The sequence below is a fragment of the Rhineura floridana genome, chromosome 10 (genome assembly GCF_030035675.1).
Source record: "Rhineura floridana isolate rRhiFlo1 chromosome 10, rRhiFlo1.hap2, whole genome shotgun sequence".
Taxonomy (NCBI): Eukaryota; Metazoa; Chordata; class Lepidosauria; order Squamata; family Rhineuridae; genus Rhineura; species Rhineura floridana.
Genome location: NC_084489.1, coordinates 18,178,752 through 18,202,343, shown reverse-complemented (window position 1 = coordinate 18,202,343; position 23,592 = coordinate 18,178,752). Strand labels below are relative to the sequence as shown.

General features: G+C 42.8%; 1 protein-coding gene across 1 annotated transcript in view; it reads right to left on the bottom strand.

Annotated features, from left to right (window-relative positions):
• Positions 1-210: 210 nt before the first annotated feature.
• SUSD5 (sushi domain containing 5) overlaps positions 211-23,592 on the bottom strand; it is a 41,561-nt gene continuing 18,179 nt past the window's right edge. Inside the window, exons 4-5 of the mRNA XM_061586703.1 lie at positions 17,176-17,364; positions 211-1,964 (exon numbers count right to left, since the gene is read on the bottom strand). Of these exons, the coding sequence (XP_061442687.1) occupies positions 901-1,964; positions 17,176-17,364 (1,253 nt within the window). The 3' untranslated portion in view covers positions 211-900. The remainder of the gene's footprint in view (positions 1,965-17,175; positions 17,365-23,592) is intronic.

The window sequence follows — 23,592 nt, the reverse complement described above, 5'->3', positions numbered from 1 at the left end:
AAAATTGAAATTATATCCTGTTTCTAGCTAACAGCCCATTGTGATCACCTCCCTACATGCAAAGTTAATCCACTGAAGGGTGGAGCTGCTATAGTACAAATCCACTGAAATGAACTGGATCAGTGGTGGAGCAATACAGACTGAAAAAAAATCTATCTGCAAATCCATAGATCATGAGGAATAATTGTCTATATGTTAGTTTATCCTTGCTTTAAAAATGACAAATAAATCCTCTTCATTCTTGCACCCGGATTGTTTTCCTGTTTTATAGAGCCGCTTTTAAACTTGTCATTGGGCTATGACCAAATTTATGGATTAATGTAAGGAGCAGGTACTGTTCGTCTTCCACTCTCATTCTGCCTTCTCAAAGTTCAATGCACACAATAATTCGAGGTAGCAGTTGTCAAAAGATGGTCTTGCCATTTGATTAGCTTGCATCCAGATGAACACTGTGCACATATAAGAAAGCTCCATCCATGAAGTTTGTCACAGACCACCTATTTCCAAAACTCAAGCCATCCTCTTACAGTTATCAAGTGATAACATATGCTTCTGTGAATCGGCCCTGGAATCCTCAAGAAGATGGGTGGTTAAAAACTATAGGGGTTGTATTCAACTAAGTCCTTCTCAGAGTAGACCCATCGAAATGATTGAACCTAAGTTAGTAATGTCCCTTAACTTCAATAGGTGTACTCTGAGTAGGATTAACACTGAATACCAACACAGATACCCGAATTAATCCTGATATCACAATATATTGTGATTTCAGTTAGTGCAGCTCTTGCTGTTCCACACACAGGTCACCTTATATTCTGAACTAGTGGACATTAGTATCCATCTGTCATTCAGTTTCCATTTTTCTCCTTTTCACAATCGTTCCCAATAATATATACTGCTGAGTTAGACTTTCTGCATTTCAATCTGTTGCGGCTGGTGCCTAGTATGATCTTTCCCATTCAGCTTATAAACAGAGGTCTTCTGTTGCCGTTTTCTGAAGCACCACACTGCCAAGATCACAGCTAGAAAAAGCAAGCATACAACAGTCACCCCAACAGCTATCATGGAGCCTTTATCAGACCTGGAACAATCTACTCCTACACATGGTTCCAAAGTGGTCAGAAGCTTTCCACCGAGTCCATAGGTAAGACCTTCTTCCTTAACAACAGCTGATGTATCAGTAAAGCCATTTTGAGAAGGCTTAACGGTAACTGCTTGCATGGGGGAAGTCATCATTTCTACTTCATCTGGCAACGGAATGTGATCAATGAGATGGAGCACTGTAGAAGTCTCCAATATAGCCAAATTTAAGTTCGTGACTGTGGTTACTGATCCCAACTTCTGAGTGATAAATCCCATCGGTGTCATTGGGACATACCTGATAACATCATCAGAACCTTTGCTTATACTGACATTCTCTGGAACACTTGGTGGTGTTAGTGTTACTGGTATTCTTTTGATCCCATCATTGTGTGTCAGTGGTGGGACTGCCCCAGTCTGTACAAAATCCTTTTCCAGTCTGCTGCTGCCTGTCTTCCTAACACCAAAATGGTTCAGTTGGTCAGTGGCAATATCATATTCCATCCCCATAGATCCATCAATTTTATCTCCTTCCTCTTCATCAACTTCTACTGCTTCTTGAGTAACAGGGTAACCATCTAGCCAGGACTCATCTGTATGAGACTCTGTTCTTTTTGCTGCTTTTGTATCATTGTTCACAATGATAGGTCCAATGGGGAAGTCCTCACCTTCATATATCATTTTGGTGCCTTTCTCGTTATACATAGTTTTCATGCCAATGTGGTTGTCATCATCAGCAACCTGTGTCATCTTGTCATCATATGTGGCTTTCTCTTGCTCATTTGCCTTCACCTCTGTTTCTTTGGTCTTATGTTCATCTTCTTCAGTAGGAATAGATCGGTCATCAGGAAAATTGTCTTCATAATCAACATGCCCTTCAGTTTCATCTGAAAAGTGAAAAAAATCAGGAAAAAATATCTGGTACCAGATTATCACAAAAGTATCTGGGGTTGTGACACCCTCTCCTGAGAGTCAAGCATCCATTACCATCTTACATCATAATGCAATAATAAAATTATTTTAAAAGGCAGGTGTAACTTATGAAGGCTCTGGGGAGAAGCTAATGGGAAGTTTCCTTTCCCCAGGACTTAGGAGTGGCTGTTTCAACTGCAGCCCTTTGAAGGTTCCATGGAAACTATAGGACACAATAGCCCCCTGACCGGTGTGTGCTGCCTACTAAGACCGGGTCATTACAGATGTTTTAGGCCCAGGGAGGATGAGATATCTCCTCACACATGCAGTTTGGACTGTCTGCAGCTCCTGATTCTTCCTGATGAGGGAGGGGAGGCTGAAGAAAGTTCTGGAAGGAGTGGGAAATGCCTTTTTACCAGTCTAAGAAGCTGTTGCTTTTTACTAAATTTTTCTTTTTCTCCAAATCTTATTCTCTACAACAGCCTTTCCCAACCAGTGTGCCTCCAGATGTTGTTGGACCACAATTCCCATCTTTCCTGACCATTGCCAATGCTGGCTGAGGCTGATGGGAGTTGTGGTCCAACAACATCTGGAGGCACACTGGTTGGGAAAGGCTGCTCTACAATTTATTCTAACTGCCAAATTGACCCCAGAATTGGCCCACTATCAGGCCTTTTAACTAAAATGAACCAACACCAGACCAAAAGCCGACAGGAGTTCTGTAATTTCTTTAGCCAATAGGAATGATATGCTTTGAATCCCTTTCCCCCCCACAAGCTTAACTTTTTCCAATCTGTTTTTACCCTAATATTACTTCTTATCTTAATAGTCATCATGTAATTTCTGAATTATTCTTTTTATTCTTTTCATTATTTATTATATTTATTTGTCACAAAATTTTGTCTCAGAGCAACTTACAATTTTTTAAAGCATCTAACATAAGATTTAAAAAACATCAGAGATAAGATAAAAACATTATTAACTAAAAGCGTTCACCCAACAATAACATAAAAGGGCACATCCAACTAAAAGATAAACACCAATTAGGAGATAAATGCCTGGGTTAATTAAAAAGTATTCACTTGGCACCTAAAGATGTCTTGATAGCAATGGCGCCAGGTGGACCTCTCTGGGGAGAGCATTCCACAGTCGGGAAGCCACCACTGAAAAGGCCCAATTTCCTGTTGCTACTCTTCTACCTCCCTTGGACAGGACACACAAAGAAGGGCCTCAGATAGTGAATGCAGGGTTCATCTGGGGAGAGGCGGTCCATAAGGTAGTGGGGTCCTAAGCCACGTAAAGCTTTATAGGTCAAAACCAGCACTTTGAATTGAACCTGAGAACTAATTGGCAGGTAATGCAGTTGGGCCAGGATCAGTGTTATATGATAAGACATCCTACCTTCAGTCAACAATCTGGCCACTGAGTTTTGCACTAGCTGCAACTTCTGAACTGTCTTCAAAGGCAACCCCGCATATAGCACATTAAATTAATTTAACATAGACATTACCAGAGCATAGACAACATAAGCTAGGTTACCCCTGTCCAGATAAGGTCACAGCTGAGCCACCAGCCAAAACTGATGGAAGGAACTCTACACCACTGAGGCCACTTGTGCCTCCAGTGACAGCAATAGAAGTACTCCCAAACTGCACATCTGCTCATTTAGAGGGAGTGCAACTCCATCCAGAACAGGTTAAACTCCACCTATCCAGTCACAGGAACCATCCGCTAATAGTGCCTCAGTCTTATCTGGATTGAGCTTTTGTTTATTGGCTCTCATCCATTCCATCACTAAGGTTTGCATATATCTGAATCCTTTGCTAGTACCATTGTTTAAAGCAGGGATGGGGAACCTGTGGACCTCAAGATACTGCTGTACTCCATAAGCCATGACCGTTGGCCATGCTGGTTGGGGATGATCGGAACTAGAATCTAGCAACATCTGGAGGGCCACAGGTTCCCCATCCTTGGTTTAAAGGCAGGACAAAACTGCAAGTTCATGGGGAGAAAGTGTCTCAAGTTTAGGTTTTGCTTTATTGGTTTCTCAGTGCATAAATTGCCCTGAATAGAAAGTGGCAATACAATGATTACACAGCCACGACAGTGACTGTATACTATAGCCAGCATGGATTTTTCACATTCTGAGTCAGACCACCGATCCATCTAGCTCAGTATTGTCTACCCTGACTGGGAGTGGCTCTCCAGGATTTCAGACAGGATTCTCTCCTAGCCTGATCTGGAGATGCCAAAGATTGAACCTGGGACCTTCTGTATGTGCAGGAGATGCTCTAAAGTTGGTCATTGGGTGAATTCTGATTCTTAGTTCCATTTTCTTGAACCAGGAAGCGTATTTTTATTGGGAGATCTGAATCTGTGATGAAATTCTCCAGATACAGTGTATTTATGTTTCCCTGTAAAACTTTCCATAAAGCCCAAGAACAATTGAATCTTGTTAGATATGCACCTTATGACAGGAGTTTTATTTTCAGACATGATGCATGAGGTATTATAAACTTATGGCAGTTTTGAGAGTAAACTCTATCATGCTTTTGCCTCAGCTTTATCAATGAACTTGAGCATGAGTTCAATCTGGAGAGTAATATGAACCAGGGCTCAGCCATGGAAGGAACATTTCATTTTCCACTAATTTCCAGAGAAATAACAAAATTGAAGAGTTCTACTGAGTACGTGGAGCAAACATATATTTGATTTAGTTATTGGATTACTGTTGTTTTTATATTTGCTGTTTAATTAAGCCACTTTAAGCAACTCTTTTATGGGTGAGAAACATTGGATATAGTTGTTCAAAAATATAGTGGGCACTGTTTGTTATGGACTTGGTGCTGGTCATGCAGGCAAATGTTATCCTCATTCAAAATATCACCTTGTATTATTTTCCCATTTAATCTGGATTTACAGTTTCCATGGAAAACACGGTAAGTAAAAAAAAACCTGTGTAAACAGTAAAACTGGATTAAAGGGGATGTCATGAGCCCTGCTTGAGGAGGGTGGATCAACAAGAACAAAGCAGAGGAGGAGGACAGAGTGGGATGGTCAAGCTGGTGAGGGGCTGAGTGGGGAGTTGGAATCAGAAGGCACCACAACTCTGGACTTTGACAGCTCAACCCCAGCAGCTCCGGATACCCCTGTGGAGAGTCAGCTTGACAAGCCGGTTGTTTCCCAGCCTAACACTTTGCCTCTCTCTGCACCTGCATTGCCCGCAGGCAGCCCTCCTCCCTCTGAGGGGGACGACGGGATGGTGATAGGGACTCCACTTTCACCTCACCCCAGGAAAAGAATGTGGCAGGAAATTCAACAGTGGATTGTGCAATCAAAGTGGATTAAAGGACTCTGGCAAAACAAATCTATATTTTAAATGATTTTTACAGAAAGGAAAGTTACAGCAAAATGCACTAAAAAGAGTGGGATAATTACTGGTTTACCATAACTCATATAACCTCCGTGCAAACAAATCAGAATGAATGTTCAGTGAAGAGCAGATATATAAACTCCATGCAAGCTTTGTACAAGCAAATCAGCATGAATACTCAATAAACAGGTCATCTGGAGGGGTCCCTAGTTCAGATTATCCCCCGATCTACCACGATCTTCGTTCATGGCTCTGCAATTCTGAGATCACAGAAACATGCACAGAATTTGGCTGTTGTAGAAGAAAGAGCCAGTGGCTATAAGAAGCCTGGCATAAGCGATAGCAGCCAGGCCTGCAACACCATTGCTCCAATATATCACTGCAGCAGTCTTCTTCGCCAGACATTTGAAAAACAAAACTCAGAATTCTATAATATTTTAGTCAAAATTTCACAGCATTGCATCAGATGTTATTCCTACTCAGAGTAGACCCATTGAAAATAATTGACATGACTAAGTCTATTAATTTAATGAGTCTACTCTGCATACTCTACCCAGCATATGCTGGGGGGTAAAGAAAGGCCGGGGAAGGAACTGGCAATCCCACCCCATATATACAGTCTGCCTAGTAAACGTCGCAAGATGTCACCCTAAGAGTCGGATTCACACTATGTGCGGGGACACCTTTACCTTTACCTTTTACTCTGAATATAACTTAGTTGGATACAACCCATAGTTTGGTTGCTGAATTGCACATTTTGCGGAGAATTCATACAGAATGGAATTCATACAGAATGGAATTCATAATGAGCTTTGCATCTGTGTGTTAACACTGGTATTACCGAAACCTGGCTAAATGACCAAAGTGGAGTAGGTCTCTCCCAGTTCTGCCCACCAGATTTTGTGGCACTCTAGCAGCCTAGATCCAGGAGATGGGGAGGTGGGGTCGCAATTGTCTGCAGGGAATCTGTCTCCCCTGTCAGGTACCCTGTCCCCAACACCTTCAGCTTTGAGTGTGTGTGCCTGGCATTGGGTCATGGAGCCAGAGTGGGGATTCTGTTGGTGTACTGTCCACCCCGCTGCCCAACAGTCTCCCTCCCTGAGCTGGTGGAGCTTGTCTCGGCATTGGAGTTCCCAAGACTGATTGTCCTGGGTGACTTCAACATACATGCTGAAGTTAGACTCACAGGTCCGGCTCAGGACTTCATGGCCATGGGGCTGTCTCTAATATCATCTGGACCAACACATGTGGCAGGACACACACTTGACCTTGTGATTTGTTCAGGACAGAAAGAAGGTGATCTGAGGGTGGAGGGGTTCTTAGTGACTCCATTGTCATGGACAGATCACCACCAGACAAGGTTTAGACTTTGTGCCCCTAGTAACCTTTGCAGAGGTGAAAGGCTGATTAAGATGGTCCACCCCTAGAGACTCATGGATCCAGATGGTTTTCTGAATGCTCTGGGGGATATTCCCAGCATGGCTGGCAAAACTGCCAAAGCCCTGGTCAATCTCTGGAATACGGAGGTGACCCGGGCAGTGGACACTATTGCTCCAAAGCGCCCTCTCCCACCTGGGAAAGCCCATAATACACCTTGGTTTACTCAAACCTTGGGCCTGATGAAATGGCAAGGATGACGACTAGAGTGACGATGGAGAAAAGCTCAATCTGCTTCTGACCAAACACAGGCTAGAGCTCATTTTTGAGCCTATCATGTGGCAGTGATGGCAGCAAAGAAAGTGCACTTCTCTGCCACCATTGTGTCTGCTCAGTGTCGTCCAGCGATGCTTTTCCGGGTGGTCCGGGGTCTTTTGGGCTCTGGTCCTATATTAGACTCTGAGCCCTCAGTCACTCGTTGTGACATGTTTGCGGGGCACTTTGCAGATAAAATTGCTTGCATTCAGACTGACTTGGACTCCTCATTAACTACAGTTGTGCCAGATGTCCCCCAAGTTTCCTCTGGTCATTTTTCTATGGATACTTTTCAGCTTGTAAAGCCTGAGGATGTGGACAGGACTCTGGGAGAATTGAAGGCCACTACTTGTTCTCTTGACTCTTGCCCATCCTGGTTAATTAAATCTGCCAGAGTGGGAGTGGTTGACTGGTTGGCATATTTAATTAACACCTCCCTAAGGGAGCGCAGAGTGGTAAGCGGCGGTAACGCAGCCAAAGCTCTGCTCACCCCTGTGCTTTATCGACTCCACTGGCTCCCATTTTGTTTCTGGGCCAAATTGAAAGTGCTGGTTCTGACCTTTAAAGCCCTAAACAGCCTTGGACCAATGTACCCGAGGGACCGCTTACGCCCATAGGTACCTGCCTGGGATTTAAGATCATCTGCCTCTAGTATCCTCTGCTTGCCTGGAATGAAAGACGTTAGACTGACAGGCACACGGGAGAGAGCCTTTTCAGCTGTGGCCCCCAAGCTTTGGAACACCCTGCCCCAAGAAGACTGCTCTGCTCCCTCCCTGATGGTTTTCCAGATACTTCTGAAAACGATCTTGTTCGCAGAGCCTTTGGGAGGGACTGAGGGTAGAGACGGGATGGTGATAGGGACTCCACTTTCACCTCACCCCAGGAAAAGAATGTGGCAGGAAATTCAACAGTGGATTGTGCAATCAAAGTGGATTAAAGGACTCTGGCAAAACAAATCTATATTTTAAATGATTTTTACAGAAAGGAAAGTTACAGCAAAATGCACTAAAAAGAGTGGGATAATTACTGGTTTACCATAACTCATATAACCTCCGTGCAAACAAATCAGAATGAATGTTCAGTGAAGAGCAGATATATAAACTCCATGCAAGCTTTGTACAAGCAAATCAGCATGAATACTCAATAAACAGGTCATCTGGAGGGGTCCCTAGTTCAGATTATCCCCCGATCTACCACGATCTTCGTTCATGGCTCTGCAATTCTGAGATCACAGAAACATGCACAGAATTTGGCTGTTGTAGAAGAAAGAGCCAGTGGCTATAAGAAGCCTGGCATAAGCGATAGCAGCCAGGCCTGCAACACCATTGCTCCAATATATCACTGCAGCAGTCTTCTTCGCCAGACATTTGAAAAACAAAACTCAGAATTCTATAATATTTTAGTCAAAATTTCACAGCATTGCATCAGATGTTATTCCTACTCAGAGTAGACCCATTGAAAATAATTGACATGACTAAGTCTATTAATTTAATGAGTCTACTCTGCATACTCTACCCAGCATATGCTGGGGGGTAAAGAAAGGCCGGGGAAGGAACTGGCAATCCCACCCCATATATACAGTCTGCCTAGTAAACGTCGCAAGATGTCACCCTAAGAGTCGGATTCACACTATGTGCGGGGACACCTTTACCTTTACCTTTTACTCTGAATATAACTTAGTTGGATACAACCCATAGTTTGGTTGCTGAATTGCACATTTTGCGGAGAATTCATACAGAATGGAATTCATACAGAATGGAATTCATAATGAGCTTTGCATCTGTGTGTTAACACTGGTATTACCGAAACCTGGCTAAATGACCAAAGTGGAGTAGGTCTCTCCCAGTTCTGCCCACCAGGTTTTGTGGCACTCTAGCAGCCTAGATCCAGGAGATGGGGAGGTGGGGTCGCAATTGTCTGCAGGGAATCTGTCTCCCCTGTCAGGTACCCTGTCCCCAACACCTTCAGCTTTGAGTGTGTGTGCCTGGCATTGGGTCATGGAGCCAGAGTGGGGATTCTGTTGGTGTACTGTCCACCCCGCTGCCCAACAGTCTCCCTCCCTGAGCTGGTGGAGCTTGTCTCGGCATTGGAGTTCCCAAGACTGATTGTCCTGGGTGACTTCAACATACATGCTGAAGTTAGACTCACAGGTCCGGCTCAGGACTTCATGGCCATGGGGCTGTCTCTAATATCATCTGGACCAACACATGTGGCAGGACACACACTTGACCTTGTGATTTGTTCAGGACAGAAAGAAGGTGATCTGAGGGTGGAGGGGTTCTTAGTGACTCCATTGTCATGGACAGATCACCACCAGACAAGGTTTAGACTTTGTGCCCCTAGTAACCTTTGCAGAGGTGAAAGGCTGATTAAGATGGTCCACCCCTAGAGACTCATGGATCCAGATGGTTTTCTGAATGCTCTGGGGGATATTCCCAGCATGGCTGGCAAAACTGCCAAAGCCCTGGTCAATCTCTGGAATACGGAGGTGACCCGGGCAGTGGACACTATTGCTCCAAAGCGCCCTCTCCCACCTGGGAAAGCCCATAATACACCTTGGTTTACTCAAACCTTGGGCCTGATGAAATGGCAAGGATGACGACTAGAGTGACGATGGAGAAAAGCTCAATCTGCTTCTGACCAAACACAGGCTAGAGCTCATTTTTGAGCCTATCATGTGGCAGTGATGGCAGCAAAGAAAGTGCACTTCTCTGCCACCATTGTGTCTGCTCAGTGTCGTCCAGCGATGCTTTTCCGGGTGGTCCGGGGTCTTTTGGGCTCTGGTCCTATATTAGACTCTGAGCCCTCAGTCACTCGTTGTGACATGTTTGCGGGGCACTTTGCAGATAAAATTGCTTGCATTCAGACTGACTTGGACTCCTCATTAACTACAGTTGTGCCAGATGTCCCCCAAGTTTCCTCTGGTCATTTTTCTATGGATACTTTTCAGCTTGTAAAGCCTGAGGATGTGGACAGGACTCTGGGAGAATTGAAGGCCACTACTTGTTCTCTTGACTCTTGCCCATCCTGGTTAATTAAATCTGCCAGAGTGGGAGTGGTTGACTGGTTGGCATATTTAATTAACACCTCCCTAAGGGAGCGCAGAGTGGTAAGCGGCGGTAACGCAGCCAAAGCTCTGCTCACCCCTGTGCTTTATCGACTCCACTGGCTCCCATTTTGTTTCTGGGCCCAATTGAAAGTGCTGGTTCTGACCTTTAAAGCCCTAAACAGCCTTGGACCAATGTACCCGAGGGACCGCTTACGCCCATAGGTACCTGCCTGGGATTTAAGATCATCTGCCTCTAGTATCCTCTGCTTGCCTGGAATGAAAGACGTTAGACTGACAGGCACACGGGAGAGAGCCTTTTCAGCTGTGGCCCCCAAGCTTTGGAACACCCTGCCCCAAGAAGACTGCTCTGCTCCCTCCCTGATGGTTTTCCAGATACTTCTGAAAACGATCTTGTTCGCAGAGCCTTTGGGAGGGACTGAGGGTAGAGACTGACACTGATTTTATGTCTTCTATGTTAATTTTTACCTCTGTAGTCTCCTTCAGTACCACTCCTCATATATGTATATGTGTGTGTGTGTATAGTATTTTATGTATTTTAATTGCATTTTATGTATCTTAATTTATTTTAATATTTTTGTGATCTGCTGGTCGATGACCGAAATAAATAAATTCATTGATTCAATATTTGTGTGATCATTATTGTGTATAATTTTATTATGTACATGTTCAATTTTATTGTAAGCCGCCCTTAGTGCCCTATTATAGGGTAGAAGAGCGGGATAGAAATAAATAAATAACCAAAGATAGAATTATTATTCTGATGCCTTTCTCTCTCTCTCTTGCATGTTAACCTAATAAAGACTCTAATAAACTTTCAAAGCTTCAATATCCTAAAACAACATTTAACTCATGCACATTTTCATTCCTTTTCAAACTTTGTGAAGCTTGTTCTGTTTGACTTGTCTCGGTTGTGTCATGGCTATGCTAATCCCCCCCTCCCAAAGAAGACAGAAAGTACTGCCAGAAATAACTTTTTAAAGCTCTGATACTTTAGAAAGAACGTTGGGACAAAGAAATTCTAAAATACTCTTTCAATCCTGAACTTTATCTATTGAATGGCATTGTGTACAGTAACAGAAATAGAGAGAACTGAAAAGGAAATTTATTATGTCTGAAAGTCTATTCACTGTACCATTTTGATGAAGTTATTTTTACATTTCTTACAAATAAATGCTGATATCAGGATGTGGCTTTATACGGTCAGTTCTTAGCTGGCATATGTTGATTTGGTTCTACTAAGGCCAAAATCTACACTGATTTGAGGGTCTGGCCTACTATTTTTGAAGCCACAAACTTCCAGAGCAACAGACAGGAAACAGAACTAAAATTGCTTCCATAATGACATACATCTAATTTAAAGGGCCATTAGGCCACTAAGTGGAATGGCTAACTCAGCCCTTCTTAATAAATATCACCTGCTTTGAGGTGCTGGGTAGAATGTCATAGTTCAGAAACAGTTCTGGCTGACCTCCAGATGTGTGTCCCCATCAAAATCTCTTTGAGGTATTTTTTTATAACCAATGTGAAACTACACCAACCAGATTTCACTCTAGGATGTAACTCAAGAAGCTGCCAGGGCATCATCCTTTCTTTACTCTGCTTGGTACACTACAGGGGCATCTGCAGTAGAACCATCTTGATCCAAGGGGAGAGGAGAAAAAGCTGAGGAACTATCACCATCCAGCTGCCATAGTGGTCCCTCCCTCCTTCTCCCAACTATCACCACAGGGGCATCTGCAGTAGAACCATCTTGACCCAAGAGGGGAAGAGAAGAAGCAGTAACAGATTCTTCTCAAACAAGCTGTCTATTCCATTTCACTGTAACTTTAAAAAGAGCATTATTTATTGTTGTAATAATCTATGTAACCCACTTTATGAGGTCTGCCTGAAAAGCAGCATATAAATGCCTTAAATAATAAATAATGCTGAGGACGTGGGGAGTGGCAGCAACATGTGGAAATTCCTTTTATCAACAGGAGTTAATTTATATGAGACCATCTTTGTGCACACCTTGCTAGATACAGGTAATTTCCCATCCTGTCTTTTTTATCCTGTTCTACTGGGCCTGCAGGGGAAATAGAAGGAATAAATGGAGTCTCTCTTCCAAGCAGGTCAAGTCTGGTCTAGGAAAGGCAGGTCAGGTCAGGTCAGGTCAAACCCTGGGCAGCTCCTAGTGGGCCCTATTGGCTGAGCCATGAAAGATGTCTAAGCAAAGGAGTGGAATTATCTGAAGACTTAAAAAGGCTATCAGTGGCTTTGGTCCTGAGAGAACTGTCTGTAGCTGATTCTGCAATTACATGCTCCTGCATGACTGTGGAGAAGTTACAGGAGAGTCATCCTCAGCATATGATGGGAGAGCTGAGGGCTCCCCACCCTAGTAGGGTGACCTGTGATTAGTATGAATTTGAATTGTCCTCCGGGTAACACAAGGACCCAGATGACATATTTCATCAAATGTAATATGTAAAGATTTGTTTTGCCAGAATTTTTAATTAATCAGGGAAGGAGTGGAAGAACTGTTAAAATATTTATTCAAAAAGAACCATGTATTTATTTGTTCAATTGGTAGATTTGTATTCTGCACTTTGACCAGAATGGAGACATTTCAGATATATCAACAGAAACATGAAAAGCATTCTAACTAATTATTTTTTCAGTCCCCTCTAGATAGCAAACAGATAAATGAGATTCCTATAGAAATGTTCATTGAGGCTGCAATCCTTTTACATGAGATTAAGTTCCATTGTACTCTGTAAAACTTACTACTAAGTAAATTATACAGCCACGAGAGTGGCTGTATACTATAGTCAGCATGGATTTTTTGCATTCTGCAATATTAAATGGAAAACACCTCCCACACCATTCTAATCCTTCCCATAAACTCATTTCAAAACAAAACCTTACAAAACTTATCGTCCTGAATTCAGAAACGCTTGCTTAACAACCCTCTAAATTTTCATGGTGATACATAAAACAGTCAGAGAGAATAGAGAGTTCAAAGTGTAAAAAGAGAGAGAGAAAAAACCAGACCCCTTTCAGACTTTTTTCTGTCAGAGTTGTCATAATCTGTTGAAATTCATTAAAAATCAGCCATGTTTTATTTATTGCACTTGTATACCGCCCCATAGCCAAAGCTCTCATGTTCACAGAGTACCTATAATCCTATTACTGACCTTGCCTCATACTCTGACCTTCATCTTCTGCAGTTTAAAAGTTTTGAAAAAAATGCCTGGCTGATTTTTAATTAATTTAAGAAATGTTGGCTTGAACTCAATGATAATGTTGGGCATGCTCAGTAAGAACCAACTGTCAGTGTTCTAAAAGCCAGACTCACGGCTGCTTGGCTTGCCTAATCAGGGGGCCACCCCCACACCAGACTTAGATTTCACTTGAGATAGTCATGGCTTCGCCCAAAGAATTCTGGGAAGTGTAGTTTGTGAAGGGTGTTGAGAGGAGGCTCCTATTCCCCTGACAGAGCTCCAGTGGCCAGAGTGGTTTAACAGTCAGCCGCTCTGATTGAAGGTCTGTGAGGGGAACAGGGCCTCTCCTAGCAGCTCTAAGCACCCTTCAGTATCTACTTTCCCAGGATTCTTTGGGAGAAGCCAAGTCTATGTAAAGGGAAATAAAGGTCTGGTGTGGATGTGGCCAGGGACAGCTTTGGTTCAAATTTGGGTAGGAGGGTACATGTGCTTGCTGTAGAATAAAAATTTGGGAGAAACCCTGAAAAAGAATGATACTATTAACAATGTTTTCCTTTTGGAAAGTAAAGTAAAGGGGCTTCCTCCTCTGTCCAGTGACTACCCATCCAATCTCCTCTCCTCCCCTCTTCTCCCTCTTTCTGTCCTCCCCCTCCCCTTCCTGCCTTCCTCCTCCCCTCCCTGCCCCTCCCCCAGGTCAGTTTCACCTATCCCAGCCTTTCCCAACTAGTGGGCCACCAGATGTTGTTGGACCACAACTCCCATCAGCCTCAGCCAGCATTGCCAGTGATCTGGAAAGATGGGAATTGTGGTCCAACAACATCTGGTGGCCCACTAGTTGGGAAACGCTGACCTATCCTAAGCATGATTGCACAGGAGTAAACCCCACTGAACTCAATAAGCAAGCAAATGATCAAATCTTCCCTCCCTCCCTCCTCCCTCCTATCCCCTCCCTCTTTCCCTCTTGCCCCTTCAATCCCCCTTCCTTCACACCTCCCTTCCTCTCCCCATCCCCTTCCAATCCCCTCCTCCTCCATCCCCTCCTCTCCACCCTCCCCTTTCTTCAGGCTGATTGCAGATGTTGCCACCACTCACCATATGCTCAGAGGCACATATTACCAAATTTGTAGGGCAGTACAATATCTCAGAGAAGAGGTCAGGTCTCCTGCTCTCCTGGTGCATTCACTATAGCTGCCCAATTTCTCTGGAAAAGAAAGGGGCTTCACCTCTGCCCAGTGCCCACCCACCCAATCTCCTTCCCAAATTCTTCCAAGCTACACAAGAAGTGGATTGGACTGTGAAAGACCAACCCAAATTGTGTTTGCATTTTGACAAATTTGTAGGGCAGTACAATATCTCAGAGAGGAGGTCAAGTCTCCTGCTCCCCTGGTGCATTCACAATAGCTGCCCAATTTCTCTGCTTTTTAAAGTTTGATAAAAATATCTGTTGGCTATAGGTACGTTTTTAAACCTTAAGGTTTTTTGCCTATTAGTGAATATACATAGGATTATATTGCCAATTTTAGTTTTCTAGGTTGTTATGAGACACCAAAAACAAACCCATAATTGAGCTTTATTAAGCGACTATAATTGACTGTTTTTAAACATTTCATTCTCTCTTATTTAACCCCTTCCTTTTTATTGTAAACTATGTGCCCTGAATTGATTTTTAAAATTTGGAAACCAAGTTTAATAGATTCAGCATTCAAATGTTGCATGGATGCTTTAACTGTGCTTTAAAATACATGCAAGACACAATCGTGAAGGCAAGTTCATTCCAGCAGCCAGCTAAGTTTGTAGCAGATGGCCCCTGCAACTAAACACACAATCTAATAAGCATTCTCTGTTTCTCTCAATTTGTGGATCTGTATTGCTTTGGAAATGGACTACTGATTATTCTGCAATAAGGTAACCTGAAATCTTTAAACAGGGCAAACATGTTCTGTGCTGAACTAGAAGAATCCCAGTTCACATAAAAATGTGAATATGAAAAATGATACAGCACAATTACAGATTGATTCTGAAACTAAGTACCCATCTGCAATGACCTGAGCACTGTGGCTATTTCTAGAAAATGAGCATCATACCCAAGTTGTCTCAGTGGAAATTCCATATGATCCACACTCACATAGGATATGTAGGTCTCTAACAGGTGTTTCAGCCACTAGTCAATTCCATTGCCTTTAGAGAGGATTTTATCAAAAGAAAGTTTTTACTTTCCACACAGATACTAACAAATGTGTTTAGGTCATACAGCAAGTTCAAAATATATATATAAGAGGATGACCTGGTGGATCCAAATGAATATCATGCCCCTTATTAATTCATGTTTTGCCCTCAAATTATCCTTGTGCTCTACTTTATATCTAGGGTTAATGTAACAACCTCTTCTTTGAAATCTTTCTGTTCCCTTTTTGATTTTCCTCCTTCTCAGAGCAGTGTTTCTCTGCTACCTAATATAGAAATGTTCTGGAGCCTTTTTGCTGCCATTTATCAAGGAAACTGCTCCAAGAACCAGAATTCACGCTTCACAACTTGTGATGCATGAGGCATTTGGCTTGAGGGACTGCATTCTGGAAATAACACATTTGCCCAACCAGTTAGAGAGGCTTTACTTATACAGCAATGTCAAAGACATAAGTATCCAGGACATCAGTGATCCTTGGAAGCATTGGATACCATCTCTCAAAGTAGGGCTTGTCCACATTACTCAACTGCAATAAGGATATGACTAGGCCAGCTGGATTTTGCATGATAATATCCTGGTGCAAGCCATATCCCATGTCAATATCTGTCCTTTCACTTGCCAGTTTCTTTGTCCCTCACAAATGCTAACAGGAATTCACTTTCCTGTGTGAGGCAACATACTAGAATGTTCCCCATATTGCCCTTGTATGGTTACTTTGACCTTATAAGATTATGTTGTCCTAAAAATATGAAGCTTGAGCTATAGTTTACATAAATACTGAGACTGGTTGAACATCACAACCAGGGAAAGCCTTCTACAGCATCTCGAATATGCTGTCTTCTTCCCCCATTGGACTGTTTCTTTACAGGTTCCTAGTGTGGATTGTAGCCTTAAGCATCAGACTTCTGTCCCATATGGAGAGGGCAGAGAACAGAACCTCTTCATGTACAATAGGGACCAGCAGCCCTTCAGATGTTGTTGGACTCAATCACTCTAGCCAGCATGGCAAATTACTAGAGATGTTGGACATTTGTAGTCCAACAACATCTGGAGGGCCACAGGTTCCTCACCCAGGGTGTATAAAAATCCTCTCAGATACTGTTTTTGATATGGTCTATTCATGAGCCAGTGAACATATAGAGAGGGACATGATTAACACAGGGAGCGCCAGGAACAATAACTGGTATCTCCAGTTAAAAGGATCTCATAATGCAGACCAGGGAAACACTCTCAACACGAGACTCTAGACAGCTTCTGCCAGTCAGTAATGTATAGCACTAGCCACGATGGGTTGACACTGTATAAGGAGCTTCAAATGTCCTACCTCATCTGCTATTTTAGTTCAAGTCCTAGTCTCAGGCAACAGCCAGAACAATTTTCTGATTCATTTCCAGACCACTTTTATTTGAGGGTTTCAAATAACAGTTCAGGATCTGGGAATGGGGGAGGTTTCATCCATTTTTTAAAAAAATTCAAGTTCATTTTGACTCCCTGGTTTATGCAACAACAGTATAGCAGGATATATAGCTGTGTATGAGCATATTCTGTGCTGTGAGAGGTTTTTTAAAACCAACTTAGAAATAGCAGAAGGAGAAAGTTTACATTAGGACACTGAAGGACAATCCAAAATACTAAGATATAATACCCTTAAGTCAGTAGGACTCACCTTTCACACAAGCTTGGACTTGACCAAACCATTCCCCACAGGTATGACAAAGCAGAGTGAAAGCTGTATCTTTGTTACTCATGATATATCCCTGGGCACAGACATAATGCAGTTCATCACCCATTTCAAACCCAGTGTGGCCGTGGAGAACTGTGTGAGGGAAGGAAGGTGGATCCCCACATGGTTTGCCTGAGAAGAAAAACAAGCAGGAAGCAAACACACTCAAGTATCTGGTTAGGTAACCATTATTTCTAACAGAGTTTAAGACAAGGATGGGGAAGCCATGGCCCTCCAGATGTTGCTAGACTACACCTGTCATCATCCCTAGCCATTGGCCATTCTGACTGGGGCTGATTGGAGTCAGACTTCAACATCTGGAGGGCTAGAGATCCCCACTTCTGGTGTGAGAAATGGTGTAAAATTGGGATCTTGGGAAATATTCCTCTGAGGATGTCTTTCTTCAAGCTCTCCACATTTTTGCTTGGTTAGGAATCCATACATAGGGGCAGAAGGGTTTCTAAGTACTAGTTATAGGTACTTACTTACTTGTTCTGGCGGTTCCAATGGGTCTCCAGCTCTCTCTTCTAAAAACCGAGGCACATGACACTAGTCAAACCCTGCCCCTTTTTACTGTAAAACCTTGAGTGCATTTTTTTTTAAAAAATTCAGCTTCAAAGATATTTCGTAACTGATCAGCAGATCAACCTGTTCCCCCTCCAGGTGCAGCTAATAGAAATGCTTTGCTCCGATATTTCTTTTCATTGTTTTGGTTCTAAAAACACTATTACCAACATGCCATCCAGGCCAATGGGTTTGTCCAAATATAATTTATTCTGAGAGTGGTCTACTGGATTTTCATCCATACTCAGAGGGAGAACACTAATTAATGGTGACTATTTCCAAATACAAAAGTATTTGGGTCTGTATATTTTTAATCCACTACCAAGTCAGGTTCAAGGTCCTTGCATTAATTTACAAAGCCCTGAACACCTTAGGTCCAGGACTGCCTGAACCCTTATATCCCAGCTTAATCACTGAGATCATCTGCAGAAGTGGCTTTGGTTATCCCCCAAGTTGGCAAGGCTCATTTAACACCAACATGAAATTGAGCCTTCAGTGTCATCGGCCAGTTCTCTGGAAAGCTCTGCCAACAGAGATTCATCCTTCTATTTTAACTTTTAAATGCCTGCTGAAAACCGTTCTGCTCTGCCAGGCTTATACCGGCAATTAAGAAGAGGTCTTTTTTGCAATAGTTAACATTTGTTTTTATTGTATTTTTAATGTTTTTATTGTACCGTTGTTGTGGTTTTAACTTGCTGTAAACCAATTTAATTTTTTTTAATGAAATAGCAATATACAACTATATTTATCAATAAAAAATAAATATTTATCAATCAATAAAAAGCCATTATCCAGCCATGAAATCCTCTAAAACTGCTTCAGTCTTTAGCATCTGACTGCGTTCAGGTAATTTTAAAAGCTGTGGTACTCTTGTGCACATCATTTGGTATATGAGGCTCAGATCTCTGTACCAATTAACACTTGCATTTGTGAAGCTTCTTTCAGAAGGTAAGTCATTGCCATGACTGCATGTAAAACATAGGTGCCTAACATTTTTTTATCTGAGGGCCTCATTCACTCATGTCCAACCTTCTGAAGGCCACCACACTCTTACACACACACACACACACTGTACACAGTCCCTGTTCTCAACTGATCCATTCTGATCAGCTGAGGGTGGGTTATCGCCTTTCCTCACTCATCAAATGAGTGATCTGATGACCAGGGAGAGGGGTATTTCCATCCCATCAGAGTCCCGGGCTGGGCAAAGAGGTTTAAACCTCTGCAGCCACACCAGCCCTGTATCTATTTTTTACTTATTGCTGCTGCAGCCCAAATTGATAGTTTAGGATGACAGATGAGGTCCACAGGCTGGGAATCAGTGACCACTGATATAAAGGAAGTATGCTCACATGTGAAGCAGGAACTTTCAGGTCTTCAAATCCACCACTGTATTTTTCATTGTTTGCATTTCGGTTCCTGTGTAGTCTCTAAAGTACTACTTTACTATTGTTTCATTTCTGCTGTAACCCATGAGCATGCACAGAGTGCACCTGCCCCACTAATAAGGAACTTCAGTTTTTATTTAATAAGGTGATTCCACAACAGGTATCCTTTGCATACCTATCTGGACAGTGACAATCTCGCCTCAGTTGTTCACGCTCTGGTAACCTCTAGACTGGACTACTGTAATGCGCTCTACGTAGGGCTGCCCTTGAAGACCGTTCGGAAACTTCAGCTAGTGCAAAATGCGGCAGCCAGGTTGTTAACGAGGACCCGCTGGTCTGCGCATATAACACCTGTCCTGGCCCGCCTGCACTGGCTGCCTATTTGTTTCCGAGCCAGATTCAAGGTGCTGGTTTTGACCTATAAAGCCTTACACGGTGTGGGACCACAATACCTTGTGGAACGCCTCTCCCGCTATGAACCTACCCGTTCACTTCGTTCAATATCCAAGGCCCTCCTCCGGGTGCCAACTCATCAGGATGCCCGGAGGATTGTTATTAGATCTAGGGCCTTTTCTGTGGTGGCCCCCGAACTGTGGAACAGCCTACCTGTGGAGATACGCCTGGCGCCTTTGGTACTTTCTTTTAGGCGCCAGGTTAAGACCTGGCTATACTCCCAGGCATTTTAATGTTCAATGTGTTTCATTTAATTTTTTTTTTTCGTTTAACTTGTTGCTGATTTTATTGTAATTTTATTGTAATATTGTATTTTAATCTTGTTTTGTTCACCGCCCAGAGAGCTATTCGCTATGGGCGGTTTAAAAATGAAATAAATGAAATGAAAATGAAATGAAATGCATAAACAGTATGTCCTATAAACATCACAGGAAGAGCCTACAGGATCAGGCCAAAGGCCCATTTAGTCCAGCATCCTGTTCTCAGAGTATCCAACCAAACGCATATACACACAGAGCATTTTTAAACATAAAAAAGGAATGCACAATCTCCACACACACACACACACACACACACACACACACACACACACACACACACACTTACATCTGCAGTTCCAAACTTAAATACAACACACAGGCCCACAGAGCATTTCTGAACCTTTTAAATCTATGATCCACCTTGTTAAGTAATTCCTCATCATGTTTCACAATGGCACAACAATTTTTATCAACAGTGTCTAGTGAGTTATAGTCAGATTTTGGTGGATTTGGGGCATGGCTCTGGTGGGGGGAAAAACATCCCCAACAACAGTGTTGGCAACACTGGTCAGGCGATGAGACAGTTGGAGATAGTCAATACGATGAGGGAGGTATGAGGCAGAGGCCATAGAAAGCTGAGGTGAAAGTGGATAGTGGAGGCTTGACTATTAAGCTATTCATCCCCATCCTGTTAACAATACGTGGCTGGTGAAGATCAGAAGAAGGAAACCATTGGCTACGTTACACTGAAAGACTGCCCTGGGTAAAGGTCTTACCACAAGAGGGTTACACAAAAAGATCAGCTAAACTGTCCAAGCCGCCAGATGTACAACTGGAGGAGCTTTGGAGTCTGAGGCAGATTGTTCCAAGTAGTTTGACCAGATTGTGGGTGAATTTGGCTAGGGTGAGATTCAGGGAATTTAGTCTGAGGCAAAGCCACTTAGAACCTGGTATCAGCAACATCAACATATCTCGAGTCTTTAGGAACTGTCATCAAACACATTTAAGATCCCCAATAAATATCAGTATTCCATTATATACACAATGCCCCTTTAATAAACAAAAATAGCTCATCCCGTCTCCATTGCTGATGTCTATCTCATGCCTAAGCCTATATAACAAGCTAGTGGGAGGCTTTAAAGGCATTCTAAGGGAATGGTGGCAGCAGCTGTCTGTTTTTATGATGTTTTAAAGTGTTTTTAGTGCTTTTGTTTGCACTCTGGGCTCCTGCTAGGAGGAAGGGCAGGATAGAAATCAAATAATAAATAAATAAATAAATGAGCAAGGGGTCACATTGAGGAAGTCTGAGTTATTGTGGCTGAAAGTTCTATACACCATGAAATATTAAAATTAAAGAAGCACAAATATCCACACTTGTGTTGATACAAAATGAGGCTGAGGGAACTGTTTTTCTATAGGTAGTGGCATTAAAGGGAACTGTTTCCCCATGCCCGCCTAGACACTCAAATATACATCACTGATTGGCGATGTTGCCAGAAATGAGGCATATCATCTCAGAATAGTTCCTATGAAACATTAAGGGTTTAGCAAAATCAATAGCTTATCTTCAACCAATAATGCAATGTATCACTCACTTGGTAGTCTGTGGCAAGTAAGAACTGCCTCCAGGCAACCAGGCAAGCAAGCATTGGCAAACTGTGAGGAAGTTGGAGTTTGTTTTTTCTTCCTTTTGGGCTATCAGTGTGTCCCACAAATTACCAATAGGTGTGTGTTTGCAGGCAGACTAGTAAAAAAAGAAGAAAAGGCAAGCCAATTACTTTTTGTAGACATATGTGAAAAGCTGTTGATATTTTGGCTCTTGACATACTAAACAAAATGGTTGGACAACTGAGATGTTCAAATCACATTACAAAGATATAAAGAAGAGAGGATGATTACCTTGCTCACTTTACTTATGTTTTAATTATCGTATCAAGGCAGCTGGTAGGCACATTGCATTCAGCTCATGTTCATCGAACAGCACTACTATTTTGGTGATGCTGGGCCACAGGCAATCTAGAGAGGCAGCAGTGGAGTGTGAGTCTCTTGCACCAGGGCCTAAGGGGAACCCAGGAGGCAGGGGAATAAAGGAGAGTAGATAGGCAACACTAATACTGTTTCCCTAGCTTGCTAAAAAAAGCTTTCACAGTCCTGCCAAGTCAGGGAAAACCAATGAGTTGTCTGGGTAAGTGGAGCTACCCTGAAGCTTAGGAAGACATCCTAGCCATAGAAACCATTTAGCTTGCAACCCTGAATGGCTTTTCACAAGGAAGAGCAGCCCACAAAGGTTCTTTGTTCTAGCCCTGGCAGATTCAACTAATTATTTTGCACAAGGCCTTGAAAAATATAGTGCACTAACTTGGAAATCATGTCACTATGTATATTCACTAATAGGCAAAAAACCCTTGCAGTTTAAGAATGTAACTAAAGCCAACGGATATTTCTATCAAACTTTAAAAAGCAGAGAAATTGGGCAGCTATTGTGAATGCACCAGGGGAGCAGGAGACCTGACCTCCTCTCTGAGATATTGGACTGCCCTACAAATTGGTCAAAATGCAAACACCATTTGGGTTGGTCTTTCACAGTCCAATCCACTTCTTGTGTAGCTTGGAAGAATTTGGGAAGGAGATTGGGTGGGTGGGCACTGGGCAGAGGGGAAGCCCCTTTCCTTTCCAAAAGGAAAATATTGTGAACAGTATTATTCTTTTTCAGAGTTTCCCCCACCTTTTTGTTCTACAGCAGGCACATGTAGCCTCTCACTCAAATTTAAGCCAAAGCTGTCCCTGGCCACATCCACACCAGACCTTTATTGCACTTTAGACAGTTATGGCTTCTCCCAAAGAATCCTGGGAAGTGTAGTTTGTGAAGGGTGCTTAGAGTTGCTAGGACAGCCTTTCCCAACTAGTGGGCCACCAGATGTTGTTGGACCACAATTCCCATCTTTCCTGACCATTGGCAATGCTGGCTGAGGCTGATGGGAGTTGTAGTCGAACAACATCTGGTGGCCCACTAGTTGGGAAAGGCTGTGCTAGGAGATGCCCTGTTCCCCTCACAGAGCGGCTGACTATTAAACCACTCTGGCCGCTGGAGCTTTGTCAGGGAAATAGGAGTCTTCTCTCAGCACCCTTCTCAAACTACACTTCCCAGGATTCGTTGGGGGAAGCCATGACTGTCTCAAGTGAAATCTAAGTCTGGTGTGGGTGTGGCCCTGGCCCCTTAATTAGGCAAGCCCAGCAGCTGTGAGTCTGGCTTTTAGAACACTGACAGTTGGTTCTTACTGAGCATGCCCGACATTATCATTGAGTTCAAGCCAACATTTCTTAAATTAATTAAAAATCAGCCAGGCATTTTTTAAACCTTTAAACTGCAGAAGATGGTCAGAGTACGGGGCAAGGTCAGCAATAGGATTACAGGTACTCTGTGAACATGGCTGATTTTTAATGAATTTTAACAGATTATGAGAACTCTGATAGAAAAAAGTCCCAAAGGGGTCTGGTTTCCTTCTCTCTCTTTTTACTTTGAACTATCGATTCTCTCTGACTGTTTTGTGTATCACCATGAAAATTTAGAGGGTTGTTAAGCAAGCGTTTCTGAGTTCAGGACTATAAGTTTTGTAAGGTTTTGTTTTGAAATGAGCTTACGGGAAGAATCAGAATGGCATGGGGGTATTTTCCATTTAATATTGTGGAATGCA